The sequence below is a fragment of the Scleropages formosus genome, chromosome 18, assembly GCF_900964775.1.
Source record: "Scleropages formosus chromosome 18, fSclFor1.1, whole genome shotgun sequence".
NCBI classification, from domain to species: Eukaryota; Metazoa; Chordata; class Actinopteri; order Osteoglossiformes; family Osteoglossidae; genus Scleropages; species Scleropages formosus.
Window position 1 is genome coordinate 2,724,966 of NC_041823.1, and position 22,350 is coordinate 2,747,315.

A 22,350-nucleotide genomic window follows, 5' to 3' on the forward strand; every position below is an offset into this window, starting at 1 on the left:
GAGCCGCACCTTCCTGTCCTGCACTTTGCTGTGGACGCTCTCCCACTTCTGCTCCAGGATGCACAGGCTGTGCTCTGTGTTGGAGCCCCTGGCCACGTCCTGGTTGTCCAGCAACCTGTGGATGGTGCTCCTCACGTTGGTGTAGCTGTGCTGCTTGGACTCCATCTCCTTGCACAGCTCCTGGAAGGGTGGGGGGGGGGGGTCAGGTGTGCTTTGATGATCACCACATGATGCCAGGTCTATGCTGGGTCCCCAGCAATATGTTAGGTTATCAGGTGTATGGGGTGTGTCTCACCAGGTGGGCGCTGAGTCTCTCAGTGGCCGTTTCAGGAAGGCCCCACACCAGCCGGGATGAGGAGAGCCTCAGGTCTGTGCTCTCCAGCCACTGCAGAAGGTCCTGGATCTCCAGCATCACATCCTGGACCTGGAAGCCAAAGTGAGATAAAATGAATGACCAGCAGCCCCATGGAAGGTAACTTACCGGCACAGTCGTAACTCCTCCTCACAAACGTTGGTATAAGTAATGAACACCAGGTGGTTCCGCTGTGCATATTCATCAACATTAACTACTTTCTGTCTTTTTTGTCTGCTGTCTATCTGGGTTGGTATCTCCTATGCCTCTGCACTGCAGTTATTTGCTATACCTGGACGTTGCTCTACCTCTGTTGATGTCTCAAATACCTGGATACCATGGTACCTGCAGTGATATCTCCTGTACCTAGATATCATTTTACCTGTGCTGATATCTGCAGTAGGCCTACCTGGATTTCACCGCACCTGTGCTGAAATCTCCTCTACCCGAGTGTTCCTTTCCTGGAGGTTGAGCTCACCTGACTCAGGTTGTTCTCCAGCTCCAGCTGCCTCCTCTCTGTCTCGCAGCGGACAAACTCCCAGCGCTCGTTGAGCTGCTCCAGCTGGGCTTGCGGCCCATGAGGACTGTCTCCAGACCCCGCCTCCAGCAGCTCCCGGCCAGCCCGGTTCAGGGACTCGACGGTTCGCGCGTGTGACATCACGTCATTGCGCAAAACCTGGGGGGACCACAGGGGATCCACACGTGACCCTCGCACTACCTGTTCATGACCCAAGAGCAGGTGTCGAGAAGCCCTGTGCTCCCAGGACGTACCTTGTGTTTGGCCAGTTCAATCTCGCAGACCTGCAGGTCGATGCTGAGTGGCCGGGAGCCCTGCAGGAGGTCCGCCGTGTGCGAGAGCCAGGTGTGCAGCTCGTCCAGGGTGTTCTGGAACTGCCCCAGGCCCAGGAGAGCGCACTCCAGCTGGTGCTGTGAACACATTGGCCTCATTCTTACACACTGTTTCATGTTCATTTTATTTGCTGTCACACGCTGCGATACTATGGTACACAGCCACATACACTGCCACAGATGGTAACGCGCTGATGCACATTGTTTCACACCACACCAGCTCCTTGTGTTATGGAGGCTCAAAATTTCCTACTTGATCACTGTCTTTACTCATCTGTTTTGTAAAATTTCCCCCCGTAGTGGAGCAAATGTGACCTCTGTTGACCTGCCCAGCTGATAGATGGCAGTGAAAAGCTCCCAAACAAAACTGGAGTGTGACTCCACCTTAATTCAACTCCCTTCCGCAGTGTTTACAGCTCATATTTCCTTTTCCCGAGTGCAGCTCATCAATAACAAGATGAGAAACTGCGCATATCTATGGCACGAATTGATCAGCAGTTGGCAGAGACTACCTGTTTTTATTTTTCGGTATTCAGCATCATACTTTTAATGTAGCTTAAAGGTATGGAAAGATTTGAAAGGCTTACAAAGTACTTTTTAACTATTTTAACTACATCCAAGATTTTTATAGAACCTAAACAGAAAATAAAGTGAGTAACATTTTATTTTACTCATTGCAAATTCAGAGTTGTCACTTTGGAGTTATGAACAAAATGAGTTGCAAACAGCTGAGGAGTCAGAGTACTCTGTTACACAGCTATATATAATGTCATGCATGGCAACACACTGCCACGCATTGTGTCACCCTATTTCAACTGGTTATATGTTAATACAAACTGTTACATACTGTTACACTTCATTGATTACACAATATTATAAGGAATAATCATTGATAGACCTATATGTATAAATGGTGAACCAGTATCACACTTTCAGTCTTACAAAAAGTTACGAAGTGCATGTCCAGTATTTTGCTAAGCATCTGAAATAATGACGGGAAAACACTTTAGATGGTAATAGCTGTAATGCAAAATCCCAAGTAATAATATCCTGTTACATCACATTTACATCTATTTATTTATCAGACACTTTTGTCCAAAGCGACTTCCAATGAACTCTATGTAGTGTTATGAGCCCACATACCTTATTCACCATGGTGACTTACACTGCCAGATACACTACTTACACTGGGTCACTCATCCATACATCAGTGCAACACACACACACACACACACACACTCTCTCTGTCACTCACGCACTATGGGGGAACCTGAACAGCATGTCTTTGGAGGGTGAGAGGAAACCAGAGCAGCCGGAGGAAACCCACGCAGACAAGGGGAGAACATGCAGACTCCACACAGGCTGAGCAGGGATCAAACCCACTTCCTCTCACACCACCCAGGCACTATAAGACAGCAGCACTGCTCGCTGTGTCACACAAAAATTCCATAATATCCGAAATGTTTGACTTCATCTGGATGAATTCAACGCAGCTCCATTTCGGAGGTTCTTGCGAATGCTCGGCTGAGCCGAACCTGCGTCCCACTGACCGAGGAACGTTTCGGCTGCTTCGCTACCTGTCTGCTCACTGTCTCCCCTTCCAGGCCCTCCCAACGCAGACGGAAGTCCTCCAGCGGCGAATCGGAGTCCGGCCTCTCGCAGCCCGGGGGCAGCCGACACACGAAGCGATGGTTCAAGCTCTCCATCTCGATCTTCTTCTGGTACAGCTCCCGCTTGAACGCCTGGTGCCGACAGGGGAAGCTACGTATCACCTCCAGGCATTGGCAGGAAGCGCAGCAAACGACCAAGGGTTCGATTCATCAAGCTTTCAGCCACCCCTCGTAGGGTGATGCCATGAGTCAGACATGAAAAATACCACAAACCACGAGCCATATCCACACACACCCAAGAAAGTTCATCTGGGTTTATCAGAATCACCTTAAGGTCACACAGCTGCTGCTTTACAGCCTCCAGGTCGGTTTCCACCAGAAACTCCTCGGTGGACCTCAGCTCTGCAGACTTCAGCCATTCAAAGAGGCCCTGTGGATGGAGGAAACACACACCGCTATTCACCGGTTGTGCCAAGCGTCTTTCAGCCGTGGAATTCTCTGTGGAGTCCCGCGTTGGCTGTGTGAGCCCACTGTGGACATCTCAGTACCTGAGCCGTAGATATCAGCAGCCTTCCACCGTACGATGAACGCTCATATTACGAGAACATTTGCGCCCCGAAATTAACAAGCTATCACCTCAGACTTACGAGAAACAACTTGAGAGAACAAAAATTTAAATCCAAAATAAACCTCGGTGGCTTAGAGCACCAACGGTGTCAGTCGTCTCAAAGCCATGTGCCGCTCACAAGCATCTCTTATAAATCTTGTGGCTTTTTGTTACAGCATAAAATCATAATCAGTCATATTAAAGAGAGTTAAAGCAAGACACGTTTTTAAGAAAGTGATGAAAGATGTTGAAATGGCAAAAGGCAAAGTTAAGCCTTACCTATCGGTTGAAAAATCAAAGTGATCTATTTTTCATTTGCAGCAAATTATATATATATTACAAATGGTGTGAATGGGTTAGCAGAGAAGAATCATGAGCACTACAATAATTCCCGTCTGAGAATTTCCTCGATAGCTTGTGTTACAATACTCTGCACTTTTTTCGATTTTAGATTTTCCCTGTGTTTGAAAGATCAGGCAGGAATGGCTGAACTCTCTTCTCTCATGAAGGCATAATTTATTTTTACCACTAAAAGATAATTTAGAGATTAATGACTGATGACAATTCATCTTGCAGGAAAATATCCAGGAAGGAATTATACTCATGGGGGGGGGGGCGGTGGTGCAGTGGTGCAGTGGCGCAGTGGCGCAGTGGGTTGGACTGGGTCCTGCTCTCCAGTGGGTCTGGGGTTCAAGTCCCTCTTGGGGTGCCTTGTGAGGGCCTGGTGCCTCGTCCTGGGTGTGTCCCCTCCCCCTCCGGCCTTACACCCCATGTTGCTGGGTTAGGTTCCGGCTCCCTGCGACCCCGTAGGGGACAAGCGGTTCAGTGTGTGTGTTACGAGGGAAGACTGTACTCTCAGACAGACGGAAGCATGAAACCCAAGTGACTTTGTGAATACTGCTGGGTCTTTTTTTTTGTTTTTTATCACGGTCCACTTTCCAATATTTCACGTATGCACACAAATAGAGGGCTGAAACTATCAGACTCAATCCATAAAAAAAAAAAAAAAAACCAAGATCAATAAGCTCACACACACATCATCTGAAACCGCTCGTTCCATACGGGGTCACGGGGAACCGGAGCCTAACCCGGCAACGCAGGGCATAAGGCCGGAGGGGGAGGGGACACACCCAGGACAGGACACCAATCCATCGCAAGGCACCCCCAACAGGACTCGAACCCCAGACCACCGGAGAGCAGGAGCCAGTCCAACTGCTTCACCATGCCCCTCAATAAGCTGTTCATTCTAATTAACTGCGAATAGTTGTGTGCTTTAACTCAATGGAGATCCACAAACTGCTGTCTAAGCAAACCCATAACTGCAGAAATTACTGTCTGCACATGGGGGTGTGGTGGCGCAGTGGGTTGGACGGGGTCTTGCTCTCCGGTGGGTCTGGGGTTCGAGTCCCGCTTGGGGTGCCTTGCGACGGACTGGCGTCCCGTCCTGGATGTGTCCCCTTCCCCCTCCAGCCTTACGCCGTGTTGCCGGGTAGGCTCCGGTTCCCCGCGACCCCGTATGGGACAAGCGGTTCAGAAAATGTGTGTGTGTATTGTCTGCACAGCGCCGGCTAAGTTGATGAGGTCGCTGTGAAAGTGTGGGACTGTGTTGTTGCCAGATATCCAGATGCGCAGATTTGTATTTGCATGAATAAAACTGCTCTGTTTACAATAATTGAGGGTTTAGTCACTGATGCTCATACTGAGTGTGAAAAGTGGATCATGGAAAATAATACAGAAGAGAATAATACTGATGGCCAGTTCTGCTGAATATGAAAGATAATATAACTGGCAACTGGAAAAGTCACTCGGTTTACAAGTAAGAAGCCTGTTGGCCGGGAGCGCCGTTTCTTTTTCATTATTATTATCATTATTATTATTTTTTACACAAATGAGCCCCAGTGGAACAAGGAAGCCTGCTGTCAAGCCAGCAGAATACTAATGGGAAGAGAGAGCAAGGGCTTTGAACTGCGGTCAAGTTCATGGCTTTTACAGTAGAGGTCTTAAGAAGCAGCGGTTATTCGCTGGCGGCCTCCGGCACATTCCGTCACACGCTCATCAGCGACACGGCAGGGAGCAAACCGACGGCTTCCGGCCAACGGGTCCAAAGCGAAGCGGGCTTTGGCGCGGCTCCTCGAGCCGAGCGCCGGCTGTGAGAAGGCTCCTCCTACCAGCATGGTGTCCTGGTACTGCAGCGCCATCTGCTGGGAGGCTTCCATCTTCCGCTGGCACTCCGTCCACAGCTTGCTCAGATTGTTCCACGTGCCGTAAAGCTGTGGGATCGCGCAAAAGTAGCCGTTAGAGCTCCCCGTGGGCTGCGTCGCTACGTCACCATCCCTCGTTTGTCACCCTCACCTCATCTAAACTCTTGGTCACATCTGGTTTGTCGACGTCACCGCACGCTGACATCAGGTCCATTCCCAGGACGCCCAGGGCGTCCAGGTCACCCTGCAGGTTATCGATTTCCTCTCGAAGGGTCTGCGCAACACAAAAAGTAAGGCGTGAACATCCGCGGAGGCCGGGGGTCGTCGCAATATGATCTGCCAAGCAGGTGAATGCGAAAGAAATGAATTTGCATCCAGATTGTTGCCGGTTCACATCCCGGTAAGGGGCTGCGGTTGAAGCCGACCTGCATGCTCTCCAGGTTCTGTCGGATCACCTCCGGGTCGGAGCCGTTGCCGTTCAGGTCAAGGACGGCCTGCTGCATGTCGTTCAGCGAAACCGTCAGGTCGTTCACCTCGCCCCAGAACTTGGCCGCCAGTTCCAGCAGGTGGCGTAGCCACTTCTCCCGGTCCTGAGCCTGGGTGCGAGCCGCTCCCAGCTGCTGTGTCAAGTGTGCCACCTGCTCCTGTATGGCTGGGGGGGGGTTTGTGATTGTTGGTCACATTACCGTTCCTGTGTCTGTCACGCAAATGCGACTAATCGCAGCCCGGCTCGTACCTGCGCCGAGGGAGCCGGCGCCGGCGGGCTGCGTGCTGCCCAGGAGCTCCTGCGCCTGCTCCCCGATGCCCCCCAGGTCCAGCTCCAGCTTGTGCAGCTCGGCCAGAGCGAGCCGGTTCTCCTGCAGCTGCTCCTGGATGCGCGAGGTCTGGCCGTGCAGGGCAGCGGTGGACTGCAGCCGGTTCCGCAGACGCTCCAGGGTCTCTCCGAGAACGGCCATCCTCTCGCTCAGCTGCAACAGGAGGACAGTGGCACTGGGTAAGAGTGTGTGGGCGGGGCCACGTGTGGCTAAGAGTGAGTGGGCGGAGCCACGTGTGGTGTTTACTTTTTTGCAGGCACTATAGTTGTTAGAGTTTGAATCCCATCTCCTGCTGTAGTATCTTTGATCAAGGTACTTACCGTAATTTGATAGTGTAAGAAATACCCAGCAATACAAATGGGTAAATAATTGTAAGTGGCTTAACGCTGTAAGTCACTATAGAAAAGGGCATTATTATTATTATTATTAGTGACTGAAGGACCAGTCTCTTACACATAGTAATCTACAAGACACAACAGAGCCTTTATAAATGTTCCATTAACTGGATAGTCTGATTATATATAAGTATATGTGATTTTACATGATTTCAGCACTTTGCTGGAGGTGCCGTTAATTGTGGGGCAGAAGTCAGAAAACGACAGCCACGTGCAGCCAGCTGCGATGGGTGATGGGGGGAGGGGTGATGCTGGAGGAGGGGTGAGGGCCTTTTACCTGGGTGTACCGTGGCAGCGACTCCTCCAGCAGCCCAGCAGCCTCTCGAACCCTGTCCCTCACAGCGCAGTGCCATTCCTCAGCTTCCGTGGCTCGGCGCCGAAACTCCTCCCCCTGGACGGGGCTCAGCTCGGCGAGCCGCCGACTTACAGAGCAGAGGCGCGAGATCAGGGGCCTGTGTTCTGCGATGGACTCCCTGAGACCCTTCGGTGGTGAGCAGAGAGGAGAAACGTGTTCGCATTAATTCACTGTAAATATGGGTTACAGCAGGAGGGCGGAGCCAACAACTACAAAGGAGCCCGTTGAGAAGAATGTGAAGAACTTGGCTCCACCCACCTGTAGGAGCTCCTGCTGCTTCCGGAAGGCCTCGTAAGTGACGGTGCTCAGCGACAGCTGGCCAACGAGAGCCTGCGTCTCCTGTAACCACGGCGACACCTCGGCGTAGCTCTCCGAAAACTGTGCCAGGAGGGACTGAGCGTGCTCCAGCTGCAGCACCACATGAGAGCTGGTGGTCGAAACCTCCTGGCACTTCGCCTGCAGGACGTCCAGGTTCGACTGGGGAGGGGCACACAAAGAGGTGGTGACTCGAACATGATTTCTGACACACACACTGAGTCAGTAAGAAACGTGGTACCGTGCCGTGTTACTGTAGAGCAGATGAAACGGTCGCCGTTACAAGTAAACGCTGGGACCCGAGCACAATATAAGAAGGCTGATGGGACCGTCCTCATAAGTCACAGATGTTATACATCAAGGGCGGCATGGTGGCACAGCGATCAGCGCTGCTGTCTCACAGCACCTCGGTGGTGCGAGAGGATGTGGGTTTGATCCCTGCTCAGACTGTGTGAAGTTTGTCTGTTAAATAAGTAAATGTCAAGGACCAGCTGTATGTTGCAGTCCTGGTATTTTATTCCATGGTCTGGTAATCAATCTCTGACTGTTCACTGAACTCCCCGTACCTGCAGCTGCTCGGCTTCTCCTTCCTCGCTGTAACCGTGGAGAATTTCCGAGACCTTCACCATCTTCTCGATGTTAAATCTGTGCTGGAGAATCTCCACGGCGAGAATCTAAGCCAAAATACATACGTGCGATGGGAAGTTGGCAAATGTCAGCAGTGTGACCAACGTCGACCAGTGGTTCTGAAAGTGCGGTCCACCTGCGGTCTGCAAATATAAGTCCAGTGCTCCTCGAGCTGACAGTCATCATATCTGGGCAAAGTGATGCTCAAATCATTCAGATATGCGAGTCCATAACGTGCTTTCACCACTGTGAAATAGGTGCGAATTTTATGTTATGACGATAATTTCTACAGCTTTGGTCCAGATATTGTTCCTTGATACCAACTGCACTCTTCAGATGAACTGTTTTGCTAATATTATATTAATATATTGTATCATATTTATTTATTCATTTAATAACTTCTCAAAAGATACATAAAATGGCGGGACTGAGCATGCATCTTTTGTGAAGTTATTAAATAAATAAATAAATAAATATGATACGTGCAAATTATTCACATTATTCACACAAATACCTTTAGTGAAACACGTGTCACAGTTTTCATAGGCAATTTATGCTCAGAAGTGGCCATAGATGGTCTGCTGTACATTTTAGCAAAATGGCCCTCAGTCTGAAACACTTTGAGAGCCACTGGTGTGGAGAAACGGAGGAATAACCGCCAGCTGTGCCCGACCTTCTGGTCGTAGAGCTGCGTTGAGATGACATTGGGGTCCAGGGTGATGCTGCTCATCTCCTCCAGCCTCTGGGCTGTGGCCTCAAACCAGGACAACTCCTTCTGCACGGCTTCCTCCAGCTGGACAAAGAGAAGCAAGGGGTCATGTCAGTGCTTGGAGAAGAGTGAATAAAGCCTCCGATTATGGGCCTTTAGTGAAAAATTCTCTATTTACATATCTGCTAACATCTACTGTGTTTTACCCAGCAGGAATTTTGCATTTGTTCATTTAGATGGCACTCTCCTCCAAAGCAGCTTAGAATGTTAAGCTACTTACCCCTTTATAGAGCTGGATGATTTTACTAAAGCGTTTGAAAGTAACTGTTTTGCTCAGGAACACCACACCTAGAAGGGGGATTTGAACCTACAACCTTTGCATCCAAAAATAGCAGCTCTAACTACTACACTATCAGCTGCTGTACTTCCTGGATTTATTCAGGGTTAGTACCTTGATCAAGCCCACAGGCAGCAGGAGGTAGGACTCAAACCCATGTCCTCTCAGTACAAAGGGGTGGGGACATTCTCATCACTATGCCACACAAACCAGAGGAAACTTATAGAGCCAAACCTCACACACATATACACACACACCATCTGAAACCGCTTGTCCCATGCAGGGTCACAGGGAGCCGGAGCCTAACACGGCAACACAGGACATAAGGCTGGAGGGGGAAGGGACATACCCAACACAGGACACCAGTCCATCACAAGGCACCCCAAGTGGGACTCGAACCCCAGACCCACCGGAAAGCAGGACCCAGTCAAACCTGCCGTGCCACCACAGCCCCAGAGCCAAACCTTGATTTATAATAACACCAGAACAGCACCGACGGTGTCCAGTGTACTGGTACGTTTCAAACATTTAACTTTCAACAACATTCAGCATTTAAATGGCTTAGTGTTTACAGCTTAATTGTTTAATACATATAAAGATTTTTGTAAGTCAAAAGATATCAAGAGACATTGATAATAAATTCTCTTTGTCACACCTTTCTTCACCTTCTCGGGAAAATACACCTTTGCTTTCTGACGCATCTCTGTCACACTCTTCCAGTCACTGAGAGCAGAACGATATGGGAGAAGAACATCCGAAAAAACGGGTAATTTTGTAATCCAAAGCCGTGCGGCTGAAACTCAGTAATAAAGTAAGAGTAGGTTTGGGAATCTGTGCCGCCGTGAAGGACACGCGGTGCACAGGGTCTCACCCTGAGCCTCTCGGCGCCGCAGAGCCCACCGTCGCCGGATGGCGGCTGCCCGCCGAGCCCCACCAGCTCTCGCTCGATCCTGCCCAGCCACAGGTGCAGCTCCTCCTGGCTGGAGGTGCAGCGGCGGGAGGCCTCCAGGGCCTGTTCAAGCCTCTGCTGGACGTCGGCGCCGCTCAGGCTGAGCACCGAGTACCTGAGCCTCAGGCTGTCGGACTTCTCCTGGACCAACTCAGACTCCTCTCCTGGGGGGCACAGAGGCGGGGGTAATAATGCTGTTATTTCACTGAAGTAACTTCCCCAGAGCCACAGAAGAATGGATGTGAGCCTACAACCTACCTTGTGATCCTGGAACTAGGCCACTTTTGCAGTTGACTTACCTGATATCTTCTCCATGAGTTCGTGGCCTCGCTGCCGGACGTCTTCCAGATCAGCACTTTTGGACTGGATTTCTTCAGCGGCAGCCTGGTTGTTCAAGAAGAGCCCTAAATGAGCGTGATCAAGACCTCCAAACAATACAGATCAAGTCAGTGACACTTGCGTAAAACCCAAAGATGAGCCACGATCCACAACCGTACCGTCCACTGCTGACAAAACACACACACACACACACACACACACACACACACACACACACACACACTTTCAGAACCGCTTGTCCCATACGGGGTCACAGGGAACCGGAGCCCACCCGGTAACACAGGGCGTAAGGCCGGAGGGAGAGGGAACACACCCAGGACGGGATGCCAGTCCGTCGCAAGGCACCCCAAGCGGGACTCAAACCCTAGACCCACCGGACAGCAGGACCGTGGTCCAACCCACTGCGCTACCGCACCCCCACTGACAAAATACCGAGAGAAAATGATAACGAGGATTTTTTTCACATCTGTTACAGCTGTACGTGTAGCAGCCTATTAGAGGCTCCAAAGCGGATTATGTTTTATTATTAACGCATTCAAATGAACTGTCGGTTGCAACCTTCCTGCCACTACTGACCTTAACAACTTGCTATGTGTTGAAGCAGATGTGGTTGTTTTAGTCCAGTGCCTTAGCCACTGCGCTCCCTGCTGCCGCCGCCAGCGCCCATGGGTTACCTTTGCACGCACGGCAGCCTCCGGGATGCGACCCATCCCCCTCTCGGCGGCACGCAGCTCCGACAGGCTCTGCTCCGTGGCGATGAGCCAGCGCTGGAAGCGGTCCATGGCCTCCTGAAAGTGCTGTGCCCTGGGCAGGATCTGCTCCAGCCTGGCGTGCCTGTGGTGTGAACAGAGCACAGCTTTCGCTGGGCCTAAAACTTCACACCCAGCTGGGTGATACACTCAGGAATCAAACCGTATCTCTGACATCATACACTCATGCTTTATTGTATACTCATATACTACATTACACTATACTGTACATTATACCGTATACGCTTCTATCGCAGACCCCGGCAAAGACAAATGGTTAATAAAATGGATGGATGGACTTGTACCTCAATTTACAATCGCAGTTGGGTCTAGAAGTCATTTCGTAACTTGGAATTAAAATTAAAAGCTCAAAAATACAGTGCAAGCAAAAATTAATTCAGAGGTTCGCCTCTGTTAAAAACACCAGAAAATGCTAAAATGAAAATAAAATTTGCTATTATTTGATTTATTATATTTTCATTCACAGGTCACACAATATTCCTCTGTACTGGTAACGTGTGACACAGGATGCCTGTTTTCTTTTATTATGTTTTATTCAGATGAAGCAGTATGAAAATAAAACAAAACTTTTTAATTACTGAGAATAAAAACACAACTCGTCTCCAGAACCAGTGTGCTGTGCTGTGGTGTCACGCGCAAGACAGCGCCGTGTTCCTTGATGAGGCACCACAGCGTGACAGAGAAAGAAGGGTAATTTGCAATATAACAAAGGATCGCAAGGGAAGAATGAATTAAAAAGTGTTTCACCTTAAGTGCCGACTGCATATCTCATGGTAAACTCTAACAAAATTACCATGAGTACCCATTGATGGATAGCATGAACGTGTCTCTCAACATGGGTTGAGTTTGCAGTCAAAAAAGTGCAATAATATACATGTACCTCTGTTTATCCTTTTTAGTTGCTCTGCAGTTTCTGTAAAAGTCTTGGAAACAGCAACAGCAAATTAGAATATCCAGTCTGTGATTTCAGTCTGTGAAGCTTCCCTCCGCTGACAGCGCAATTTGAGTTTCTGTTCTGTCTCAGTGTGTTTTACTGGCTCGAATGGATGAAAGCAGAATTATGGGCCATTTTTTGTTCTGTTACAGAGAAAACGGAAGTGAAGAAAATGCCACAAAAACTGGCAATTTTCAAAAATTTTTTATGTCTTGTCCATAACTTGTAAAAATTCATAAAGCAGATGTTCAAAACTCATACAGTGGGACATGAATAACATGACCCAAGCTGGACCCTGTCCACATTTGAAAAGGGTCTTGAAACTCACCTCTTCCAGACTCACTTCGCCCATCATCTCTTAAGCTCATGTAAGGTGTAAACGTTCATGCACTATAACTTTAAGACCATGCCGGATAAACCTTTACACAGCTACTCCTGTAATGCCACATAAATGTTTATATGTATCTAAAAAAATAATATATTACTAGGCAGGTGATGAAGAATCGTCAATATTCTGACAGTTTGATAGAGCGACTCGTGATGAACGTTGGTTCATATGGTGGAAAGAAATAAACTAACTGTACTCAAGTATCATGCGTTAGTATCTAAGTGTCTCTTTCTGCTAATGTAATGAACACATTGTATTTCCTATGAAATGTTTGCCATTTTGGGGAAAAGTGTCTGATAAATGAATACATGTAAATGTAAATGTAAAGACTTAATTAAACTCATAAGTCAACCCTGGTCCACTCGAAAACCAAAGAAAACTCTGCACCTGAGTTCCGCCTCATTCCAGTTTCCAAGTGAACCCTTGACAACAATTAGTAATAAACCTAAGTTATATGGGCATCGAGGTATAAGTAGCATAGCGGGTGACACATTAATAAATATATTACTTTAGGCTATACTTAATATTACCAGCACAATTTTCAGTTGTGTTACATTTCTTTATAACTGGATATGGACAGTGTGGGTATGAATTATAATGTATCCATTCAAGTGTGGATATGGATTCTACAGTAAATTTCCCCTGGCTTGAGGGGGAAACAGAAAAACAATTTTTGTGCCTGATTATGAAAGGGTCTGATCGTGAAATATGTAGAACACAGCGTCAGAGGATGGCGATGATGTGTTTTCTAGAAAGCGCCAGCTATGAAGGAGATGGTACCTGGTCTCTGCGTGAAGAAGCAAAGCCTCCCATTTGACCCGCAGGCTGGATATCCGGCTCGTCGCCGGCTCCTTGACGGTCTCCTGGAACAACTCGGCAAGCCGTGGTCCCTCCGCCAACATCGACTCCACGTTCGGCCTCCTGTCCTCAAGGAGGCGCTGCAAGAGCTGGAAAACAGTTCCATTCCAGTTCATATCCCAAAGGCCACAGAGGCCTTCCCTTCGTTACATTTGCTGCACTAATGGATGTGCTGGCTCATAAAAAATACCGTGTTTGCAGTACAACAGACGAATTGTTCGGTGAGAAAGAAGGTGTAACCTTTACGGTAATTTTACCTTCATTGGCACGGTCTGCTGGAAGAGCGGAGCAAGGTTTTACGTGAAATGAAACACTGGCTAAATATCGGATACGGGACAGAGAAGAAAACACAACCTTCTACTTGTTGCTGGTTTTCACGTTTTCACTCAGTTTGGAGCAGAAGTTTGTTTTGTTTGTTACTCCAAAATCACTTTTATGCCCTGTCACAGTCAAGAGAATGTTAATGACACAAATGCGCCTCAATTTATTCTCTAGTTAGGTTCTGTAAAAATCTGGTATATACATAGCTATTATGAATTTTTAAAAATATTTGACATCTATATGTTTATTAACTTTGAGGCGTGACAGTTATTCGCTGCAGATTGTCGTCTGATTTATTGATGATCAACGGAAACCCCAAACGCGAGCTATAAACACTGAGGAAGTGAGTTGAATAAAGGCGGTCCTGTTCTTTCTGAGTGATGTTTTCTGCCATCTATCATCTCAGCAGGTACACACCGGTCACATGCAGGCAAACGCAGAAAACACCACCATAAATGAATAAATAAAACAAAAAAGGTTTGAATGTGAACGTTTTTAACTCAGATGTCCATAAAAAGAGGAACCAGTGTCCACAGCCAGGTCCTGGCAATCCCACCAATTGTGTCTCCGGGTTTCCGGTTACTGTTCTACAAAGCCCGGCGCTCAAGTGTCCTGCCATTGTTAACGCAATGAAGGCCGGTTTCAGCTCACCCAGGGTTGTCACAAAAGGGCCCGTTCAGTCTTTGTAAGTGAAAGACTTTTGGGTACGAGAGCAGAACACAAAAACATGCTCACCCTCACTGTGTGGCTAAATGGTACCAGTTCTGCCCTGGAAACAAGTGAATCCTTGGAATAGAGCGGAGCTCGAAAGGATCATGAAACCGCGCCGAGGACCGTCCACCTTAGGCCATCGGATCTGTAATTTGCTGAACTGTGATTCACACAACGCCATTCATACTGTAACGATCAGTGCTGACATTGTGGCTCATTCCCCTCTCCCTGGGAAATACCTTCTGCTCCTGCAGCTGTGCCTTAACCACCTTCACCTCTGAAGAAAGAGGCCTCTGGTTGGCTATGAGCTCCTCTATGTCAGACACCCACACCAGGAGCGTCTCCAGACTCTGATGGAAGGTCTCGGAATCGGCGGTGTCATCTTTGGGGGCCAAGGCACACACACTCTGTACCAGAAAACACAGCTTGGCATGGTATCACCTCGACAGAATGGCCTTCTATTTGACACAGAAATGAGCAAATGGGTACAGTGGCTCTGTCTAAATCCTGATCCTTAAACTCCTTGTAAAAACAAGTACCTCCTAATGAAGTTTGCAAAACATGATGGTTGACATTTAAATCATTCTTGTGAAATCAATTATTACCTATTATTTAGCTAATACCTTTCTCCAAGGTGACAGGCAATGTTAGATAATCAGTTATACAATTACAAATCTATATAGACACCTGGACAATTTTTACTGCATCACTTCAGCATAAGTATCTTGATCAAGGCTACTACAGCAAGAGCAGGGACTGAAACCCAGGACCTTGTGATAGCAAGGTGAGGCTTATAACGCTACTGCACCTGTTACTCAAATAGTCATTGTTCATAATAACCGTCGGTTCATGTCACTGACAAATATGGACTATAAAACAGAAGTGATGGCCTTACCTTCTTTTTGAATGCGTTCCACCTGTCCAGGCTGGACTCCTGGTCTGAGCTGGAATGGCTATCGCTCTGCAGCTGCATCGCATACAAGAGAAGGAGCAGGAAGTTAAGTGAGGCCGTCAGGTAAGAACTCGTATGAATTATGGCAAATGGGCAGACTCGCATTCGGCGTTGTCCTCCAGGGTGGCTACGGCGCTCCTACTGCATTTATGAAGCCAGGCGGCGACAGCATATTGACCTCTGCAAGTTCCTCGGCAGCTCCAGTGAGGACCCGCACGGTCCTCGTGACCACAGGGTCGCCGCCCTTGTTTCCCGGTGGAAACTCAGTGACTTCAACAATCTCCGTCACGATGGTCTCCGTCACCTCCGTCACTTCTGTCACCTCCCGGGAGGACAGCGGCCTCCACGACCAGGGACTGCCGGAGTTGCGTCTCTGGAAGCTCGGCGGCTTCTCCTCAGGGGCCCTGATCTGCTGCACAGGGGACGGCTTCCCAAATTCCATTACGCTCCTCCTGGGCAGAGTCCCGTTGAGAGGTGTTTTGATGGGAGAAGGTGTGTCCTGCCTGCTGTTCTCCATGGCGACGGGAGTACAACTTCTTGGCCTCTCCAAGACCGGACTCTGTCTATCCTCCTTGGTCTGCTCTCGTTGGGCCTCCGTGGACGGAAATTCCTTCTTGCGTTGGTAGCACTCCTTCGGAAAGTCTGACTCCTCTGACCGGACCTGCTTGGACTTCTGGCCCAGACAGCTGGGCCGGCTGATGAGGTTTCCCATGATTCCAGTGTGTTACTGAGCGGTGTTCTGCGGGACAGGCTGGGGGGTCATGCATGCAAGGAGTCTTTGTACTGCCTGAAAACAAGACAAGGGCTGCGCTTAAAAACCCAGCAGGTGACTTGGACCTCACACATGGACAACGCTCCACTGCACCGGCCAAAGGAGATTCTTAACCACACCCTCTTTGAAGGGTTTCCTCACACTTCATTCACTGCCTCCATCCACCACACCCTGGTGTCGAAGTGGAGTCATCAGATTTGTGAAGTCCTCACACCTGATACTCTCAAAAACGATATGAACTCAGAGTTTGGAAAATGTTTCCTAAACCTTGATGCCTTTCCAGAGCACTGACATGCGCAAATAATAAATTACTTTTTTATTATCATTTTTTTCATTTAGCTGCTACGCTTCTGCCAGGTCACTTACAAAGTTAGGTGTTCATACCACACTTCTTACAATTATTTACCTTTTCATGCACACACACACACACTTTCAGAACCGCTTGTCCCTTACGGGGTCACGGGGAACCGGAGCCTAACCCGGCAACACAGGGCGTAAGGCCGGAGGGGGAGGGGACACACCCAGGACGGGACGCCAGTCCGCCGCAAGGCACCCCAAGCGGGATTCGAACCCCAGACCCACTGGAGAGCAGGACTGTGGTCCAACCCACTGCGCCACCGCACCCCCTCGCCTTTTCATGCAGTTTGACTAATTTTATTGGAAAATGTACTGTAAGTTCCTTTATAAAGGGTACTGTAGCAGAAGATGGGATTCAAGCCCTCATCCTTCAGGTTTCAAGGTGAGTAAAATATTCTGAGTGGGCTACATAATGTTCAGGTTTTTCTTGTTGAAACAGGGTGGGTAATTTATATTTATTGTTATTTTCTAATGCATGATCTTTAACAGAGTGGAATTTGTATTTTTCAAGCAAATATGGTTTTGTTGTGCTTCGAAATATAAAATTTCATATCTGACGGACTTTCGGTGTCAGGGACATTTTGATTTAACGGACATTCAGGAATATTGGACACCCCCCCAATTAGTCCATTAAGTCAAAGATGTACTGTACACCAACAGTATTTGGTGGTGGTAAAATCAAAGAGTCGGTCTGCCCCCACCCTCACTGTAGCAGCATTGATCCCCGAGTCCCTGGATGAAGATTCGCCCCCACAGACTCGCCCCCGATGGGAGAGGATGAGTTTGTCGGGATAGCCGCTGTTCCGCTTGGCAGCGCCGGCAGCCTCGGTTTCCGGGCCAACTCTGGCCCCTTGCTGGTGCTGGGATGCCATTTAGCGCCTGATCAGATATGACAGGCATAAAATGCAGCTTCATTTCCAGGAGCGAAGGAGAGCAGCTTGTGCTCGAGAAGCTACAAAGAAAGGGCCCGACAAGCTAGCTGTAGCGCTAACCGCTTCTGCGGCAGTCAGCTGCGGAGCCTCCATGCAGACGAAACGGAAGGCTGGTCCCTAGTTATGCGCAAAAATAACTTCTTGAAAAAGTACGGTAAATCTGCCATCACTGGAGTACAAGACAAGAGCGTTTTTCAGATGAGCTGCAGAGTGGTATTTTAGTATTATTTTCTTTTGGGGTTTACTGAGAAGAAAAAATACTTGCTGAGCAATAGGAAAAGACCCATATTTTGGTAGGATGTGATACATGAGCAGTGCAAGGCGCATCGCTCATTGTTCCCAGCCTCTGGAAAACTGTATCAGCCTGGGTCAGCACAGGTTAGCACAGGTCAACGCAGAGATAATCCGGGTATGATACTTCAGAAGCACAGTGCAATTTTTATCAAGTCCATCTGAAAAACATACTAGGTAGGACACAATTATTTACTATACTGAATGACAACAGCAGAAATACATTTCACATTTTAAGGTTATAGGCTATCAAATCTTTTTTTATCTGTTAGCAAACATTTCTGTTCAAAGGAAGGGGTGTCAGGTCCTGTAATGTACGACCTGTTACAGTTTAACCTATAGTATCATACTTGTAACCCTAATGATCCAAAAGAGGTAAATGTGACATCATGTTTTAACCCTTCTATATATTGTGCGTTCATTTTTTTGGCAAGCTACTTACAGTGCTTTATCAACGTACATATTTGGCTCATTTTACTATATAAATTCAGAGAGGACTGAGTCGGAAACCCAGAGGGGATCACCTTTCTCATTTATGCACCACTCCAATATAGTTACATTTATTTATTCATCTGATGCTTTTCTTCAAAATGACTTACAATGTTAAGCTACTGAGAATTATTTACCTATTTATAGAGCTGGGTAATTTTACTGGAGCAATTTGGAGCACTTGCTCAAGGGAGCTACAGCAGCAGGCAGGATTGAAACCTGCAACCTTTGGGTCCAAAGGCAGCCATTAGTCACTTCATCTACAGCTTTGGCTGAACCCAACACCTGAGCCTCGAACCTCCCATGAGCTGTGGTCCAGCAGCTCTCGAGCTCCTCGGAAATACCCTCGTCACCCGTCACCCCGTCTGGGCGGACAAAGCCTAGGCTAACCGGATTGGACCAGGGGGACAAAACCTAGACAACAGCCTAACTGCCCTGTTGTTATGACCCCTGCTGACCTTTGACATTTAGACTATTCATTTTCTCTTGAATACCCTGGGGCTTTGTGAGAGAGTTAGAGTTAAGATCTCACCACACCTCATCCTGCCTCCACTGTGCATCCATCCATCCATCCATCCATCCATCCATCCATCCATCCATCCACTGTATGCCCTGACGAATGGACAAAGTCACCCTATGGTAATTTTTTTGTTTGATTTTGGCTATTTATATGAGCAAAAACATTCAGCTTTAAGAAAACAGGTGAAATTGAGCAAACGGAGCAGCAGCGGAGTAACTCTTGCCGCAGCTCTTCTTCGGTTTGTGAAATCTGCTCGCGCTACAGAGAAATGCGAGAACGAACAAAGAGTTGCTCTTGAAAACACGTGAACTTCGCGGGTGGGGCCGGGCGGTGCGGGCAGAGCCGCATCACATGCCTCCACATTCAGGCTTTTTTGTTTGCGGTCGAAACTCCTGCGCGTCTCAGATGGACATTGTGATGCTAATGGAAGCGATGGGAGGAGGTCCAGCTACCAGCTCTAACACATCATGAGCAGCACTGTCTGGGAACAGGGGCTCCTCAAGACATCACCTACCAGGCTGTGGACCCATGACATCAAACTACCTCATTTTATCTACAATCTGTACGCACTTACTGGGTTAAACATGTATGGTGCCATAAAGATGACCTCAATATTCACATTTTGCGCTGCAGTCTTGCATGAAAATTATATCGCTTGTCAGCTAAGGCTTCTCCGAGCAAACATTACAGTTACCTGTTCCTACCAGCAAATCACTTATTCCTATAATTGCTTTATAGATTTCTAAATTACTTTTTATATTTAAAAGTCAAAGAAAATCAGTAATCTGTGTGTACAATTAAACACACACACACACACACACACACATTTTCAGAACCGCTCATCCCATACGGGGTCACGGGGGAACAATAATTTTTTTTGTGGTTTTATTTTTGCTTTTATTTACATTTATGCGTCTGGCAGACATATTTTCTCCAACGCGACTTACAGCTCATAGTCAACACAAATGACCAATTGAAAACGCAGAGGGACCTTTCTCTCCGTGGCTTTAATTGCAAAAAATAGAAAGCGGTGTTCCGGTCTTGGACATGGCCACATTTTTATCATGTTTTCTTGACTAAGGAGCCCTTGGAATAAAGGATGATCCTGTTTTGTGGTCACGTATGTTGATCTGCAGAAACCGGCTGATGCCCAACCTGGTTGAGTGCCCATTGTCATGGTTGCCTTAACGGAACGTCTGCCCACTTGGGGTGAAGTGGTGCCGTGACCCAGATTATGGAAGCGGACACGCCGCAGCCTCTAAAATGGTTGTGCTCGAGCAATCCGAGCCATGGATACCGCCCACACACTGTACATCCATCTACCACTCCTCTGACTCCCATCCTGGACCAGACCTCCTCCTCCACCTGTTTTCTCACCATCTGCCCCACCCTGCTGCTCAATCGCTTGTGCTAATTGAACATTTCCCTGTCGAGCACCCGAGCTCTTGCCAGCTGTATGTGCGTTTTTGCCCTGGACCATCTCCCGCAGTTGATGACCACACAGTAGTTCCCTCTCCTCCCCTGGCCCTCAGCTTGAGCCTCGCCTCTCAACGGCTGCTGACATCGGATTCAAAGCTGCAGTACCGAGCAGCAACGATCGTAACCATGACTCCGCAGCGTGTAACCAAGGCACAGATCTCAGCTCGGGCTCCTACCTGCCTCCTTTCTTCTGCTTCTGCTTCGAGCCCTGTGGTGAAAGACTGGACCACCAGTCCTTCCACAGCTGGCACATCATCAAGACCTTCGCAACACACTTATCTACTCACTTGTCCTAGTGCAGCCCTATCACTGAAGGTTCCCAGAAGTGAACTGCTCATCAAACCCACGAATAGCTGTGTTTCTCACCACATTCCTCAGCCTCATCATTATTATTATTATTATTATTATTATTATGTATCTCAACAGTTCAACCTATCCCAAATTTTTATGTCTATACACTGAGAAACAGATACATTGTAGCGTCTGAATTGGACTTTTTTTTTAAATTTCGATTTATTTTTAAAATATTCTCATAAGCTTCAGATGGAGATGCCGGTTGTAGCTTTATTATTAACAGGGGCAGCTTGCAATGGCTCAGCGTGGAGAAACATGGAAGCAGAGGGGTACTTTGAGGGCACGACATGCGGCAAATTCTACATGGGGTTCATCCCCTGAAAGCACCTTTTGTTTGGGGCTAATATGACACCCGTCTCGGTGCAGCCGGCGGCGCTGAACTTTCACAAAGCGACCACGGCCGCGACCGCTCAAAGGCTGAGCGAAGAAAGTCAACGCGAAATGTAGGATGTCTGAACTGAACTGTCATTGTCCGTATTTAGTGCTGGACATGGAAAAGCACTTTTCGCACTTTGTGCACTCAGAGTAAACTGTGGCCTTTGTGACGGGACAGAAATACACTGCCCTCCTCCCTCTTAACGGAGTCATTTATTTACTACTTACAGTAATTCACCCTTTCACACACTAGGGTCATATTTCCTATAGCAATTCACGGTAAGTACCCTGCTCAAGGGTACTGCAGTGGGATTTGAACCCAGGTCCTTGAGGTAGATGGCAGAAGCTCTAAGTTCATCACCTGCTGCCCTTGAAGAACACAGTTATTTCTAGTTGTCATTACTAGTGTTAATAGTAGCACGAGTTCTAATAGCTGTAGCAGTAACAATAAGGGTAATTATTATACTTGAGTAATAATAATGACAATAATACCATGGAAACTTGCATTTTAAACTGACAGATCAAACTTTCTTGGTTTGGAGATGGTGGTCTATGTTACACCTCCATTTGTATTTTCTTTTGGAACTACAGAGAATCAGTAGCTGAGTAACTGAGAAATACCATGGTAAGGGAGGAGCTACAGGTGCCCTCAGCTCAATATTCTCTGCCAGTGTCCAGTGTCCAGTGTCCAGTCCAGAGGGATTGAGCCTTTTTGGCCCTGCAGACCTGCCTACGATGATGGTGAATTCTAATCCATGGGAAAGTGGTTTACTCACCCGTCCGGCAGGTGAACAGGTAACCTGTGCTGTCGGTCTCCTCTAATCACTGTGACGACTCCACACCTGGGCCCAGCGTCCAGCCGGCGGCGTCCCTCGCTCCCAAACACACTCTCCACACACGTCCCATGCCTCCGTTGCCAAACAATGTGCGACTTTCCTCCGCGGCACCCTCCCCCGTGCAGCCGGCACCACCTTCCGACCCCACGACCACTCCTCCTCCCTGGTCCCTTATTGTTCTTCCCGCACTGAAGGATTGCCCCCCCTCGCTGGATTCCACGTTTGCAGCCTGGGCGACAAGCAGCGCCGGAGGATCACCAGATCGGCTGCGCTCTCCCGCGCTCCCGCCAAAAAGAGGCTTTCGGCTCCCGTGCGTCCGCGCTCCCCCGGGGTCGCCCCATCCCTGTCTGCCTTTCGCCCGCGGATCTCGGCTCGGTGCTGCTGGTGTTTCCCTGCCAGACTGTTAGACCCCAGAGCCCCCCGGCACCCCGATCCCTCCCTCCGCTGGCCCCTCCCCTGCCTTTTCTTTTAGGCCTGAAAGCTCCACGCTGCCTTGGTGGAAAAAGGAAAGCCACTCCTCCCGAGCCCCACACACACACACAGATACACAC

General features: G+C 48.4%; 1 protein-coding gene across 1 annotated transcript in view; it reads right to left on the reverse strand.

Moving 5' to 3' along the window:
* Positions 1 to 22,350, reverse strand: part of macf1b (microtubule actin crosslinking factor 1b) — a 46,574-nt gene that overhangs the window by 13,614 nt on the left and 10,610 nt on the right. The window contains exons 3-22 of the mRNA XM_029260061.1: positions 15,338 to 15,409; positions 14,682 to 14,849; positions 13,333 to 13,499; positions 11,135 to 11,294; positions 10,421 to 10,505; positions 10,044 to 10,285; positions 8,800 to 8,919; positions 8,066 to 8,173; positions 7,443 to 7,661; positions 7,107 to 7,310; positions 6,356 to 6,587; positions 6,045 to 6,271; positions 5,771 to 5,893; positions 5,587 to 5,688; positions 3,140 to 3,241; positions 2,779 to 2,943; positions 1,124 to 1,279; positions 831 to 1,028; positions 296 to 424; positions 10 to 180 (exon numbers count right to left, since the gene is read on the reverse strand). Coding sequence (XP_029115894.1) covers positions 10 to 180; positions 296 to 424; positions 831 to 1,028; positions 1,124 to 1,279; positions 2,779 to 2,943; positions 3,140 to 3,241; positions 5,587 to 5,688; positions 5,771 to 5,893; positions 6,045 to 6,271; positions 6,356 to 6,587; positions 7,107 to 7,310; positions 7,443 to 7,661; positions 8,066 to 8,173; positions 8,800 to 8,919; positions 10,044 to 10,285; positions 10,421 to 10,505; positions 11,135 to 11,294; positions 13,333 to 13,499; positions 14,682 to 14,849; positions 15,338 to 15,409 — 3,150 coding nt within the window. The remainder of the gene's footprint in view (positions 1 to 9; positions 181 to 295; positions 425 to 830; positions 1,029 to 1,123; positions 1,280 to 2,778; positions 2,944 to 3,139; positions 3,242 to 5,586; positions 5,689 to 5,770; positions 5,894 to 6,044; positions 6,272 to 6,355; positions 6,588 to 7,106; positions 7,311 to 7,442; positions 7,662 to 8,065; positions 8,174 to 8,799; positions 8,920 to 10,043; positions 10,286 to 10,420; positions 10,506 to 11,134; positions 11,295 to 13,332; positions 13,500 to 14,681; positions 14,850 to 15,337; positions 15,410 to 22,350) is intronic.